Source organism: Archocentrus centrarchus, chromosome 6, assembly GCF_007364275.1.
Source record: "Archocentrus centrarchus isolate MPI-CPG fArcCen1 chromosome 6, fArcCen1, whole genome shotgun sequence".
Taxonomy (NCBI): domain Eukaryota; kingdom Metazoa; phylum Chordata; class Actinopteri; order Cichliformes; family Cichlidae; genus Archocentrus; species Archocentrus centrarchus.
Genome location: NC_044351.1, coordinates 19353132 through 19368241, shown reverse-complemented (window position 1 = coordinate 19368241; position 15110 = coordinate 19353132). Strand labels below are relative to the sequence as shown.

At 40.5% G+C, this 15110-nt stretch overlaps 1 protein-coding gene across 1 annotated transcript; it reads right to left on the bottom strand.

Annotated features, from left to right (window-relative positions):
- Window positions 1–10657: 10657 nt before the first annotated feature.
- On the bottom strand, window positions 10658–12928 carry foxb1a (forkhead box B1a). The gene has a single exon (XM_030732193.1). It carries the CDS (start codon window positions 12556–12558, stop codon window positions 11617–11619), a length of 942 nt encoding a protein of 313 aa, XP_030588053.1. The 5' UTR covers window positions 12559–12928; the 3' UTR covers window positions 10658–11616.
- Window positions 12929–15110: the final 2182 nt, after the last annotated feature.

The following is a 15110-nucleotide window of genomic DNA, read 5'->3' as shown; positions in this document are numbered from 1 at the left end:
TGTGGAGACCATCATTCAAGGCACGTCAGACCACCTTCACAAACCACATAGCCTTTTTAATGAAGTTTACTTTGAGGAAAAGGCCAAAGCTAGTAGCTTTTCTTCATGCGGGGCTATATTAGGGAAATCTCCTCAGACCTTATTAATGATTAGATTAGTGTTTTTAAAAGCTTATATTTGTGCTTATGCAGCCATGAGAGGCTTAGTGAATGTTAACAGGATGAATGTATCATTACAGTTTGTGGATAAACAAAAATTTGTACTTTATGTACTCCCTTTTGAAAAAAAAAAATACCAACAAGCTGGTATAGAAGCATCAAGCAGATATATTTGCTCTTTTTCCTTGTATTACAGATAAATGCACCATGGAGACCCCCCAGTATTTGGGACAAGAGAGAAGAGCTTAAATATTTATGCCTAAGCCTCTGGAGGCCCGCTATTAGTAGTAAAATGTTTTACTTTCTGGGGCTGTCACTCTGCATTGGCTCCCATTAACAACAGGGCTGACAGGGACCTCTGGGTCAAACACTTTGAGGCAACAAAGGGTCCTGATGAAATCACTCAGTGAGACCCAAATTACTTCTGTGTCATTGCTGAACAATATTTTCTCCCCAAAGCATTCCTCCTTCTGTTAACGCCATGACCTGTTCCACTGCATATGGAAAGGATTGTTTGTCTATAACACTGGGGGATGGAGATGAGGAGAAGTTCATGGACAATGTTCCCGGCTGTGTTAGCCCCCCTACGAGCAGCGAGGCTCTCCTCCCTCTGTTTTGTTGTGCTTTGTGAAAAAAGTTGATAAAAACAGGTTGTAAATGGAGATGGGCAGTTGGAAATGAACATGTTGGGGTGGAGCAGTGAAGCGGGAAATCCAAATATACAAGACCTCAAAGAAAACTGGCAAAAGCAGGGAGAGAAGCCCCCGGGATGCTATGTTTGGCTCAGTGAAATTCAAACGAGAAGAGAAACTGAGAAAATTATTTCTTGGTAAATGATATTTCAGAAGGCTCTTTTTGCGAAAGGGAATTAAAAAATATTTAAAGTCGTTCTCGACTTTGTCAGGTGAAGCGGTTTCTAGCAAATACATCTGGCACTTGCATCACCGTGCTGGTTTCATGTTAGGGTCTGCGCTGCATATTTGATTACACTGATCTCATTGCACTTACAGTTGTCAAGAAGTGCTTCAAGACACAACCAATACGAGCCTCAGGTTGATGATTGACGCTTGCCTGCAGAAAGCTATAGAATAACGGTAAGAGTGGCACAATTGGATGAGCTCAAACAGTATCCGAAAGGCCTGGAAAGGAATGAGCAGGCAGGGAAGCTTCAAATCCCCTCTCAATCCTAAGTGGGTGGTCCTTTCACTGTGGGTAACTGTGCAGTCGCCAGGCATCCGCACTGAAGTTTTGAGGGGGGGAATGGCTCTCCAGACGCAACATTCACCATCCCAGGCCCATACATCCACAGAATTAGATTCATGCTACACTGACTTTATTTAAGCTAAGAGTCCTGGCAGTGGCAGCATTAAATGACAGCCAGTTCTCTGGGTCTTTTCTCTGGATTAAAGGATGATTCAGGAGTGGAAGGCAGAATGGCTTAAGAAAAAACTCATTCAAGGAGAAAGAAGTCCACAGTTTATCGGAAGAAAGTAACTGAGACTTGCAGAGGTTGCCAGATTCCATTGAACACTGCGGACATGTGTGAAGATTGACAGAGAGATATGCTGCAGCCCCTCCGCACCCCGCCATTCTCCCTCTCTTCCCTCTGTCGCCACACAACACGCACACACACATTACACATCATCGACATCTTTACAGTTTTATTTGTATAGAAGCTTAAAATATTTCAATGTAAAAGTGACATTTTCCTTAATTATCATTGCTAGCAAATGAAATTTGAATCTTTTTCTTTTTCAAGATATAAAGAGTAATTAATTTTTTATAATATGTATTACACTTGCAGCTAGTTGATATGATACCAAACTTACACCTGCTTCTCATTTACAAAGGTAGTTATTTGCTCTTGAAAATCAACAGACATTTTAAAAAAAAAGAATCCCTTTTTTTCATAGAAAAAACTTTTTTTTTAAATAAATGACCACCAAAACTTGCGTCTGAAATGTGAACAACTCGGAAAATTCAGTGACCTCTTCTCATTTAAACCTATGTTTACATAGTTTCAGAACTGCTTTTACTCTAACAGCCAATATTTGGGTGCCACCCAGCCATGGGAATGAAAAGCAGCCATGCAGCCTCCCAGCCAAGCACATAAGAACTGTTTAAGTTGGCCCCACAAGTCATACATTTCAATGATTTCAAAGAGACCTTCAATTAAAAGCTACAAACATGCCTTTGGAATGCGAACTAACACAATTAAAAGTGCTTCATGAGTGTATTAGAGGAATAAGTTGTGAATTAGCACTTCGAATACACAAGGCTGTTTTCATTCCCAAACTCTTTCACTCATTCAAGAAGCAGAGGGAAAGAGGTCTTTTTGAAGTCACTCAGTTCTCTTTCTTTTCTCTCTTTCTTTCTCTCTCTCTCTCTCTGTCTCTCGCTCTACGGGCAAAAGAAGATTGAGTCAGCCTAATCTGCTCCTTGTACATTTGAATGTCTTCTGCAAAGAGCTCATCCTGGCTGCTTGATAAAGGCCCAGGTGCAGAGACAGTGGCCGTGCCTAACTTTGTCTCTGTGGGGGCTGTAAATCACAGTGAGAAGCCCGCCCTTTGAAGATGCAAGCTTGCTTTCTCCACTGATTTGTGGCCAGAAGGACAAGCCCTTTACCCGGCCCTGCACAATACACTCGCCAAACCAGAGAGCACGTCAGAAGGAGGTAAACTGATAACTTGCTGATATGCTTGAGGGCTCTCAATCAAGCACCACAACACACACTTCACATCGTAAGAAGCAGGGCTCCAGACTGCCAAAGGTCAAGTGGAAGGAGACTTGGGTGACACCATCAGGATTTAGCTAGAAAATCATATGCAAACAAAAAAGAATTGTCAAGTGCTGTGGGCAGCAGTCTTAACTTTTCTTTTTCTTTTTTTTTTTGGTTCAAAAAAGAATTTCACTTTAAAAAGACAAAAACATAAGAACATAAGAAACATAAGAAACATAAGGCAAAGCCAGGAATCTGGTGTGACCATTACTCTTTATAATTACTTCAGATGCTTAGAAAGTGAATCATAAATAAGGCTTATGATTTATTCACTGCTGCAGGGTCCGCATACAGCACCAATCATTCTGCATTGAGTTATTTTCCACAATTTCCTCATCAAACTAAGAACAAGCTACAGTTTCAGAAGAAAGCTGTTCCAATGGCTGGCATGTATGAAATGTAATTTTCATATAGGCCCAGTCTACGGTGTAAACCACATTTAAATACTATATCACATGAATCATATTTTTATTTGTGTCTTGCCAAGCTCTTTGGTCTTTGCAACCACACACACACACACACACACACACACACACACACACACACAGGCTCCTTATTTCATTAGTCCACTACACTGCCATCTAATGATGCCAAAGAAAAGAAATTAGCAGACCATTGCACGCTCCCTTTGACAGAGTCATTAAGGTAGCCAGTGCAGGGCTAAAGCGGAGCCCTGAGACGCTCACTGTGACACACACACAGACTTGCATGCCTTCTGTTTGTTATTTAGATCCTTATTTACACTTGTTGTCAGAGACAGGCTGGAAGCACAGCAGTGGCTTCCTCCATGAGCTGGATAACAATGAGCTGTAGGGAGCAGCCCAGAAAGCCATTTATCCCAGCCCTGCCCCATCTTGAGAAAAAGGAAAGCAAGAAGTTTACTGCCTGTGAATCGAGGACTTTTACTCCCCACACACCAAGCTGTCCTCTCCTACTGACTTCTTGGTGATCATACTCGCAAGTGGAAGAGACTAAACTCTGACTTCATGTCTGAGATAGTGCAGAAGGCCAGCACCTTCAAATTTCTGCTCATGAAAAGAGATCCGATACGGCAAAGCACAGCCGGTCAACTTCAGGCGTAAATAACTCAAAGTAACTCGTTGTTCTCTTCTGCTCTACTTTACAGCTCCCAGAAAAGAAAGATGGAGGCAGCGAGCAAGCAAGTGGTGTTCATTTTTGGTTCTTAAAGTGCTTCCCTGGCTCTTTCATTGCATTTCATCATTCTGCACTTTTCTTAATGAATTTAATGAGCCAAAAAAAAAAAAGTAGAAAATGAGAAGAACACCGCTTTTACAATGCATCATCACAAAAGCTGCCACACAAAAACTGGGACTTCTTTGCACACAATTTTGGGATGCTCGACTCCAGATGAAAACAATTCGGACTATTTGGGGATTCGAGTACAATCCATGTTTTAAAGCATGGCAAGCGGGTATGGGGCAGGTTATTATTATTTTATTTATTTATTTTTTACTTTAATTTCAGGAACAAAGTAATCGGCAAGAGATAAATAATTATAGCTAGAGGATCAAATGAACCTTGAAAGCTTGTTTATTGACAGGATATTACATCATTCATAAAGAACCCCATTTCCCAAGTGTATCAGTGACTCTTATCATCATTACAATTAGACTAATGAAGTGCACAATCTACTATATGATAAGAGTACACAAAAAAAAAATCATGGTTTAAAAGTGGCGTTATGTGAGCCTTGTATGGGTGTGTGAGCCCATTGTGACCTTTTTGTTTGGTGACTTCCTGAGAAGACAAGCGGTGTGTTCGGAGGTATCAGCAGCTGTGTGCTACATGCCTCTGATCCAGGCAGCTATTGACTTCCTGAGATTTGAATTAATTACTTGCTTCACAAGAGAAACTGGATTGCAGTGGAACCCCCTAAGAAGTCCACTCATTCTTAGGAAACTGCCCCATGGACTTGCAGATGGTTTCACTGAGATGTGCTTTCCCATAGAGAACAATTACACAGGGGATTGTGGCGCTGGCATAAACCTGGAGCACACAGTCTCCATTCTGAACATTTCAAAACAGCCATAGGGGAGGTTTGTGACTTAACATAAATTAGACCACCAGGGAATGGGGAGATCTGAAGTGGCGGAAGGGCAATATTGCAGATAAATGCACTGTGCTGAGAGCTTCTACACTACAGAAGGATGAAAATTACACTACGACACCTTGGAATCAGATAATAACTAAATTAACATCTTTTAATGTTTGACAAATGTGACCACTGCAACCTTATCTGTAAACATATTGCGATGCGGTGCTGGTTTAGTCAGTTTTTCCCTCTGTGTGTTTTCTGTTCTGGAAAGGAAAACAATGATGAGAGCAATTAATGATGTGAAGAAGAGACAATTACAGTTTATACTTTTGGGGCCTGTGTGTTAGTCTGAAAGGGATTAACTTACTCCTGCGTTTGTATTCTGCTTACTTTCAATTGGCTCAAGCCCTTGTGTTTGGTCTTGTTAGTGCCAGCGGCCCCTGTTTCCCAGTGAAGAGTACACTTCAGCTGTGATGAAGTATCCAGGAACGCAGAGGTTACCAGTGGCTGCTAATTAACCTCACATTGTGTTCACTAACAAAGAAACAAAGGAACAAAGTGGAATTTCAATGTAGAAGATTATCACAATCACAAAGAGCATAGTGCTGGATCATGCACTTAATGGAGATTTTCACACCGGCCATGACAACATGAGATTAGATCAAAGACAGATGAAGTTACATTAGCAAAACAATGCAGTCTTGTTATGCAACAACAAACAGCCATCTGGGCCTTCTCTGGGATAGGAAAGGCTACAAGTGCACAGCATCAACCGGCCACACCAGAGTGCCTGTCTCCCTCAACTTCTGGAAGACTGATTTGATTGTGAGAACTTTATTGCAGCTTTGTTCTGTCTGAGAGGAGGTAGCATCCTCTACTCAAATACATTAAGACAAAGAGGAAATGGGCTGTATGTTCTTCACTGGTTATTGTTGTCTCGGTTTCTGTCCCACTGGCTGAATGGCAATTATTGCCGATTTCCTACCAAGCACAGAGCCCAGGCCCGCTGAGGGTGCCCTGACCCTGCAGTATCCAGAGGGGAGAAACAGGAGCTGTCAAAACTTACACCTCTCCCCGCTCCCATGGGGAGTTCTCCTCCAGCTGCTGCCCCACGGGGCTTGTTGCGCACTCCTGCTAATCAGCTCCATCTCTTTTCTGGCAGAAATCAGCCCCAAGTGGATGTAGGTCCTTTTCTCACCTCTGACACCTATTGCACCTTTGAAGTCCTCTGTAAGTGTTAGTTTATGGCTGTAGAGGGTACATAAGATCCCAAGGAAAGGCGATGAATTAGCTTTTCGTCCCACATTTAAAAGGGGAAATAGCCGCCTGGTAAAATCCACAGAATCTGTTACAGTTCTAACACCTAACAGCTAAAGCACTTGAGAAGCAAAAACATTGCAGTGTCAAATCTATTAAGCACCTTCATTAACGCAGCTTGTTTGTATGGGTGTTTACTGGCTTCCCACACTGTATGACAAGCATTTGGTGAATCTCTAGATGTGGGAGTTCTTTGAAAACAGAATTTTATAAATATCAAATAACCTGTCCAATAGATTCATTAGACTACACGAGACAAGCTGGGACAGAGCAGACATTTTTGGCTCCCAAAGCACACCCTTCACAGGCATGCCAATTAGCACTGGGGAGTAAAAAAAAAGAAAGGCATTTAAAAAATCTATAATTTACTTAATAAGATTAGATATGTGGCAAAAAGAAAGAAAAAAATTTAAACCTTACCAGTTTTGCACCAAAATGCAATATGAATACGCAGTTTAAAGTTGGGACTCACATGTAATTACTAAACCTTTAAGATGACAGTGTAAAGTCTGAAGTTTGATGAATAGTTCTGTGTTGATTGTGTTTCTCACCTTGTCTCAACCCGCCCAACAGTTGCACCCACTCAGGCAAAAACAAGTGATCCATCTATGGCACGGTGTTGCATCACATATTGTAAACTGAAAAGGGAAATTGTGTCTGTGACTGTCACTTTTATACGAAAGACTGTCACAGGTAATCTTATATTATTATTTGAGTTAGCTTCATGAATATAGCTGAAGATCTCAAATTACAAATTTGACAAAGTGCGAGGAGGGACTCATTTTCACCTCAATATGCATCCTTATCTTGAATATCAGTTATCACCCCATTTCCTAGAACCACTGAATCTTCTTTACAGCACCCACCTCTATCAGACTAGTTAAAAAATTTCACTGTCTGCCCCCCAAAAAAAGGATGCTCTGAAAACACTATTTTTGTGATGGGTGAGAATATGATCTGAAACCCTTTTAAATTTATTGCGTCAAAAAGTTTCATCACAGTTTATATAACAGACTCTATGGCCTATAACTTCCGCACAGCCACCGTCTGCTGCAGCTCAGTGGAATTTCGCCGCTGCCACCCGCTGACATAATTTGTTTCACAGTCACCACCCAGCAGCATGAATCAGATGTTGACACTCTAATTTCATGCACACATGGGTGTTTGGCTGAGCCAGCCTTGAATGTTGCTGCATTCCCCCCCGTCTCTCGCTCCAGCTTCCCACTATACCTGCCCTTTGCCCTGCGACACAGCCATGTAATGTATTTAGCCTGGGAGTCACACACATTATGACTAATGATTTAACCAGATACTGTTGTAATGATAATGTACAGAACAGGAGTATATGTATGTAAGCTATCGTTCCCATACTTTGTTTTTTCTTTTTTAATTTAAGTTTACGCTTCATGAATTTACCCATTCATGAATGGGTAAATTCTGCTTTTTTGTGATTTAAACCTTGGGATAACCCTAACTGTCCACAAACTCTCAAGTTTAAAAGCTACTCAGTCTTAAATATCTGAAAATAAGGATTTTTTTTTTTATTCCATCATTTCTCTTTTACCCATCAGGAGAGCTCCGAGTTGCCCTGCTTACCACTAAAATAAATCTGTTTACTATGGTCCACAGCTCCATTGGAAAATATTTGTTTTACTGTGTTGTTTTTTATAAAAACTGCACTTACTTGCAAGGACTAAAATAAAGCCACTAGCCATGCAACAAACTGCCAAAAGCTTGTCAAGCATTGACATTTTGCTGAGCATAATTAATGCAAATTTTTGTCTATCGGTGATCATTTTGCTTCTTCTAAAAGCCAGTTCTGACAGTCTCCAGTGGGAGTGAGGAAGAGTTACCTTGTGGTGTCTGTGTCCTCATTCTGTCAGCTCAAACAGGCAGCATAAACTATTTTCAACAGTAGTGACCAGCTGGATACGTGCTATTATACATTCCTAAAAAATGGGTAAAGGTGAGGGCAAATCCCAATATATTTTTCTCTCAACAAACATGACATCCTCTCTTATGAGTGAGCATAAATCTACAAGATAAGCACTGAAAAAATAAGTTGTTTGTGTGCACTGGAAGCAGCCCGGAGTTTCTACTTGCTTCCTCGTGACAAATATCTAAACAGTAAACACATAGTAAATAACAGCACCCTGTCCGTATCAGTTCCCTACTTGAGGTTAAGTTGAGTTTATTGCAGAGGCCACTGCCTGCATGCATTAAGCAAATCATAAATTATACATGCTAATTACCTTGGGCCTCCACTTTAATGAATTATTTTAATTAAACTACAACATTGGGGTTTTGCATGTGGTCTATATTTCATCCCCTGCCTAAGATGACCTTCTTCTTTGTATAAGTGGAACATAGTTGGGAGAACAAGGACAATGCAGGCTTGGTTCATACAGCTGAGTTCATATCGGTGCTAAGAAGAGCATTTGTTTGTATTGCGAAGTGAACAGTGGTTCTGTGTTTTCTGGTGTAAAAAAAAAAAAAAAAAATCAAAAAAACAAAAACACACAAAACAAAACAAAAACAACATCTAAGGGTTTATTTAAAAAAAAAGACTTTTTTTAAAAAAGAATTTCATGAGTGTCAGATGTGTCTTTCTGTCCCACCTGTAACTTTAATGCACGTAGATTTAGACATGGCCACTGGTTCTCTGAAAGGTTAAATCAATTTGCACATTTCTTCAGGAAAAGCTCACGATGTTTATACATTTGTAACTGAACTGACCAACCCACCAAATACCTATGCCCCCCCCCAGATACTACACACCATTAAAGTGAATCTGAACCAAAAACTGCAGAATGGCAGAGTTTTATGATTTAAATGCACAATGTAACATTTGAATATTGCATTTCTGTTTGTACATAACGCATAAAAAAAACTTTTTGTTATGTTTGCATTCCACATTTTGGGTTCAATTAACAATAAATGACTTCTTATTCACAAAAGTACCATACAGCCATTTATCTGCATTATATTTCATAAACAATGCAGTACAAATAGGACAAAGTACACTGAAATCCAAATCAATGAAAAAAAATGCACAGTTATAAATATATAGTAAATACATATTGCACTATTTAAAACAGGAGTGACCCCCCCCCCCCCCCCCCCCCCCCCCCCCGCCATAAAACAGGTGTTTTAGGATGTAATGTTTGTTTGTTTTTGTTTTTTTACTTAATTAATAAAACAAGCCCCATATCTTAAGTAATGTGGATTTAATGCAGGTCTAATTGTCATGACCAGCCAAAAGAATATTTCTGATTAATGTGCTTCTGAATTGTAATCTGGCGTTGCAGTTTCAATACATTTAATCATCCAGAGTCAGAATTAATGTTACACACACAGATGCACAAAGTTGGGGGAGAACTAACACTGTTGTACAAACAGTCCATGGGGGAGGGGTGGATTTAAATTCCAAAAGGGTCTCGCAGCTCGTTTCCTAGTTCCCCAGTCAGCAATGTGTTTGTGAAAAATCAGTCTTTTTGTCTTGCTGAAAAAAGGCTAAATCTACATTGGTGGCCCAGTCTAAGTTTACTATTCTTTGCACTTTCAATACAAGTGAATGAGGGAGAATGAAGTGGCCCGAGCCCCCTTATTTGATCTACTGGATTGCATAAAGTGACGGAATTCTAATGTATTTGCTCAGTGCCCGGAAATAGGCTGTTGCTTTCTATAGAGGATGCAGATACATCACGCAATTTTTTTTTTAAATTTTTTTTTTTTGTTTAATTATTAAGCATTTGACATTCTATGTTGACATTCCTCCTTTTGTATTTGCAGAACCTGTTGGATAATGTTTCCTAAAAATAGGAAAAAAAATACAAGGTTGAAACGTTCAGATGCTCTTTTTATGGGAACGGAAAAAAACACAACGCTTATTTAATTGCCCTCCGTGACATCTGAAGTCGAAATTATGTAACACTTAATTTAGACACTGTGTGCAGCTTTTCTAAATGTTTATTGTCGAGCCTAATCGTGTTTAGCCCAGCTTGATGAATGAGCCTAGTTGTCTGCGCTGTGGCCAGGGCATCACAGCTCCATGCATCCTAATCGGCTGCACGATTCATTTCTCTCCCCACAGCTCCTCTGCCTCACTCACACTCGTGAAACTCACGAAATCATACAGTTCTGGATAAAGATTATTATTATTATTATTAAAGTTATTATTATAATTATTAAGGGAAGTTTTATATAATCTCAAAAGCTGCCACTTGTTACAATAATAATAATAATAATAATAATAATAATAATATTCTCATCGTCTTGGATAAAATCTTCAGAATCATTTTGATTGTTTACTTCACTTTTAATGAGAAAATATTTCGATGACCATTTTTTTCCAATTCATTGCAGACTGTTGGCACACTTTTTGAAAGCACGCATGCTTGCAAAAGAATAAAAACAAAAAACAAAACAACAACAATAACAACGTCATCATCATCATCATCAACAACAACAACAACAGCAACAACACAAATTTTAAAATGCATGCTTTACCTAAAAAAGTACAAATTTACAGCATCTGATACACATGGTCACCACAGCCTTTTAAATTAAATGCTTCACAGAACATTTTCTGGAAAATAGATATCTAAAACATAAAACTAAAAAGTGCATTTTACAACATTTTAGTATCAGTTATTTTCAGTATTCACATCTTGCATTTTGAGGACTTCTCACAATACTACTTTTCAGTTTTGAAAAGATTTCGTAACTCGGTTTGCTTTCTTTCTTTTCTTTTTTTTTTTTCTTTATTTTTTTACAGGGATCGTAAGAAGAAAACTAAACCCTATTCCTATTTGGTATACCTTTAACCATCATTCCAGTATTGAAAAGCAAACGAAAAGTATTTGCCTCGCAATTTCATTGACATTACAGTGGTCACACAGAAACGGTGCAAAAGTTTTGCCAGTTGATGAAACTGACAAACTGCCACGGGGATTTTTTGCAAGCACTTCAAATAACAGTTGATGCTGCCAAAACAAACCCCCCCCCTGGATCCCCTCGGTGGCTCCACTTTCAACACTCTCATTTTAAAATAAACTGAAAAATAGAACTATCAAATAATTTATCATTTCAAGAGCAATACTTCGCTGTGCGATTCTGTGCTGGACTTGACACAATTTAAAGCGACACATTCAACACGAACACAAATAAATCGATATGCAGCTGCAACAACCTTGATTCCAACAGCAGAAAATATAAACTTTGGGTTTTGGTAAAGGGGCCTGGGAGCCAGCCAGCAAGCAGTTCGTTTACTGGAAAAGAAAAAAAAAAAAAAAAAGTTCAGGTGGTCAGTGCACAGCCACGGACTGTAGAGTGGAGGGGCTCGTCAGAGTCTCACTCGGGGTTGCGGGGCTGCTTTGGCTCGTCGCTGTCTGTGGGGACGTCGGGCTCAGAGACTGTGGAGAGTTTGATAGAAACGCGGGGATGTGGGGAGGTAACGCCGAGAAACCGGGCATGGACGTCGGGGTGGGCTTGATTGGTACAGGAATAGCCGGTAAGGACTGTCCCCCGTGACACAGTGATTTTATGGGCACGCCATAGGCACTGTAGTCGCTGCTTGCCATGGATATTGGGGCCGCCGTGTCAATCACGCTGGTGTTGTACATGTGGGGCCAGGCTGTCGTCAGCTGGTTGTGAAGCGGGTACCCGGCAGACATGGACTGCATGGTGGAGAACGCCAGACTTCCCGGGACCTTGTACTCTCTGGCGATGATGTTCTCAATTGCAAATGGATGTTTGAAAGTTGATGACTGAGACACTCCGAGGTTGTAAGTTGACATCTGAGGAAGGTGTGTGCCGGTGGCTGCCAGGGCGCTCAGTCTCAGTTTGGCTTGCTGTTGGAGGTAATGGGCAGCATCCGACTGCTTGCTAGGAGCCAAATGATCAGATACAGGCGACACTTTGAACCTTTTGCGACGCCTCAAAAAACTTCCATTCTCAAACATGTCCCCACAGTTGGGGTGCAGAGCCCAGAAACTGCCCTTACCTGGTTGATCTGGGCGCCGGGGGATTTTGATGAAACAGTCGTTAAAGGACAGGTTGTGCCGCAGAGAGTTCTGCCATCGCTGGGTGTTTTCTCTGTAATAAGGGAATCTATCCATGATGAACTTGTAAATTTCACTGAGAGGCAGCATCTTCTCTGGACAGCTCTGGATCGCCATGGCAGTGAGCGAGATGTAGGAGTAAGGTGGCTTCTGGTCGCTGTAAGTGTTTCTCCCCGGACGAGGCATCCTCGATATTTTTCAGCAAACGCAATAAAAAGTAGCCTCCCTTAATTCCTTGGCGAAAGCTTGCTGCTCTTCATGAAAACAACCGCCGTGGAAAGTTTCAGTGCAGGCAGAGCTGGAGTTGCGTTGTGCGTAAAGCAGCCAGTTTGAGCGCCTCTGCAGTGTGCAGGCGAACACGGTCGAGGACGGTGCACATTTATGAAGTGACGGCTGCTGCAAGTCTGTCTCGCAAAGTAAGTCAGCTTGTCCCTCTAGCAGAGCTGAATAGACTTCATTTAACGTCCTTGATAAGACTAGCTAAGCGTATGCCTCCATGGCCTTCCTCTAACCATCTGATAGTTTTATGTAGTGACATGAACAGAAAAGACCCCTGTAGAGGCGCTCCATTAATGTGCCACCTCTTTGCTATCACATGACAATTGCCATGGGAGGAGGGGGCTGGGAGGAAGGCATAATCTGGTTTCATTTACACCTATTTACATGGACACCTTGGGCCAATGGAAATCATTTCCATTTGAAGACAGAAAAAGGGGCGAGAAGGCTCGGTAACCGGAATTGAACTGCGATGGCACTCAGTGTGTGAAGGTATGCGCTAATACTTCTTCAGCGGACTTTACAGTTGCACCTCACATGTAGACTACGTGAGGGGAATTATTTGGGGAAATTTATTGAAATTTATGTGATTATAAAATGTTTTTAAATATCCATGTTTCTCCTGATATCGATGTGTGTTTTATAACGGAGAAATATTCCTATTTCCGCAGTGATGTGTGTAAGGAGCAGTTTGCTTGATTTGTTTTAAAGAATGCCCATAAAGTGTTTTAGCATGCTGACCAATCTTTTTTTTTTTTTTTAATTATTATTATTATGAGGATTTGAATGAAAAGCTGATTTCACAGACAGGAAAAAAAATGCTGAGAAAATGCACTTTGCGTTCCTCCCCTAATTACACTCTAATATTGTTTACGAAATGCACACGCCATAGAAAATAATTTGCCATGAGCAAGTTTGTTGATGAGCCCACTATTAGTTTTTCTCAGCTAATTTCGCCCAAGGCTGAACAAGGGCAGACAACGATATGAAAACATCAAATGCAAACAACGCTGTTCAAACTAAAACTTCATGAGGCAATCAGGTCTATTGTGTTTATGTAAAGAAGATTCAAAAGTACTTCAGAAATGCAAATAAACCCTTGAGGACGGTGTGGTGAAAACTGTATAAAATATCCATAAGTCAATTATATGAATGTGAAAACCAAATGGGAAGCCTATTTTGAGCTATTGCTATTCAAGCTTTTGGCCAGGGCCACCTTTCCGCTTGGAGGGTTTGCAATGCCATGGACCACACACACGCACACGCAGATTTACTCATAATTTATGCTAATTTTCCCCCATAAACCCACAGTGCACCCCATCACCAGTCTGATGGATTACGAAAAGAATCGCATTGCGGGGAACACCGAGCAACTTTCACCCAGAAACCAGAAGCATACTGAAGAAGAGCATCCTCCCTGCTGTATAAGGATTGTTTAACGATCTATTAATCAGTACAAATAAATCAATTAATTGGTTGCTTAAGATTAAAGATAAAAACGAAAAAGAAACAAACTGGAAAAGTCTGCTCTACAAAAAAATAAAAATGATAAATTATGGTAAATGTGTTATATACCATAATTTAAAATAAACACGAAAATCTAAGAGTCTTCTTGGTGTCCAGGAAAAACTTATAGTTTGCTGTTTCATTGTTATTATTATCTTTTATTACCTTTTTTTTTTTTTTTTTCTTTTTCTTCTGCAGAGTGGCTTTTAACACCTGTCATTTCACATTAATGTTCAGCTGAAAAGGTTTTGTCCAAAAGGAAGTGGCCCTGTCAACCTATCTCCAACGGCTCGGATAATGACAACACACTGCCAAATGCCAAACATCTTCTGACATCCAGCCTGTTCATTCAGCCATTCATTACAAAAGAAGAAGAAGAAGAAAGCGAGGCTATATTATTAGTTCTCACCCAGATTAATATGTCCGTCCACAAATTAGTTAAATCGGTTTGAATTCGTTGTTGATGTATTTGAGCAAAAATTATAATGGTAAAATGTGATTATTATGAGCAGCTAAAAATCGCACTGCAAATACTTGGACATGCAGCAAATCAGCTGCATTTCACGCAGTATTTGGGCTTCTTTTTTTTAATGCATGGATCTGAATTTTACAATATCCACTTGACATTTTTTTATTTATTGGCACCGCAAACCTGCTGCGGGGTTTGCGGATTGAAAGTTAACCTGCAACGCTGGCGTTAACCAGCCGTGCCACACAGGCATTTTTTTTTTTTTTTTTTTGACTGCTCTCACTCATAGACGGAGTGGCTTTTTGAGCTTCAGGGTTATGGTATATTGGTAGGCCTTTTGTCCCCGTCCAATGCACACACTGAAAATACCACCATGACTCTGAATCTGAATGGGGTTTTTAGCTGCTCCCAAACTCCCGAGTTCAAGCAGCAGTAGATCAAGTCTGCACTATGTTTGGTCATTTGTAGAAACCCGAACAAAGGTTGG

Coding starts and splice junctions, on each gene's coding strand:
- foxb1a (XM_030732193.1), bottom strand. CDS start 12,558: ATGCCTCGTCCGGGGAGAAACACTTACAGCGACCAGAAGCCACCTTAC.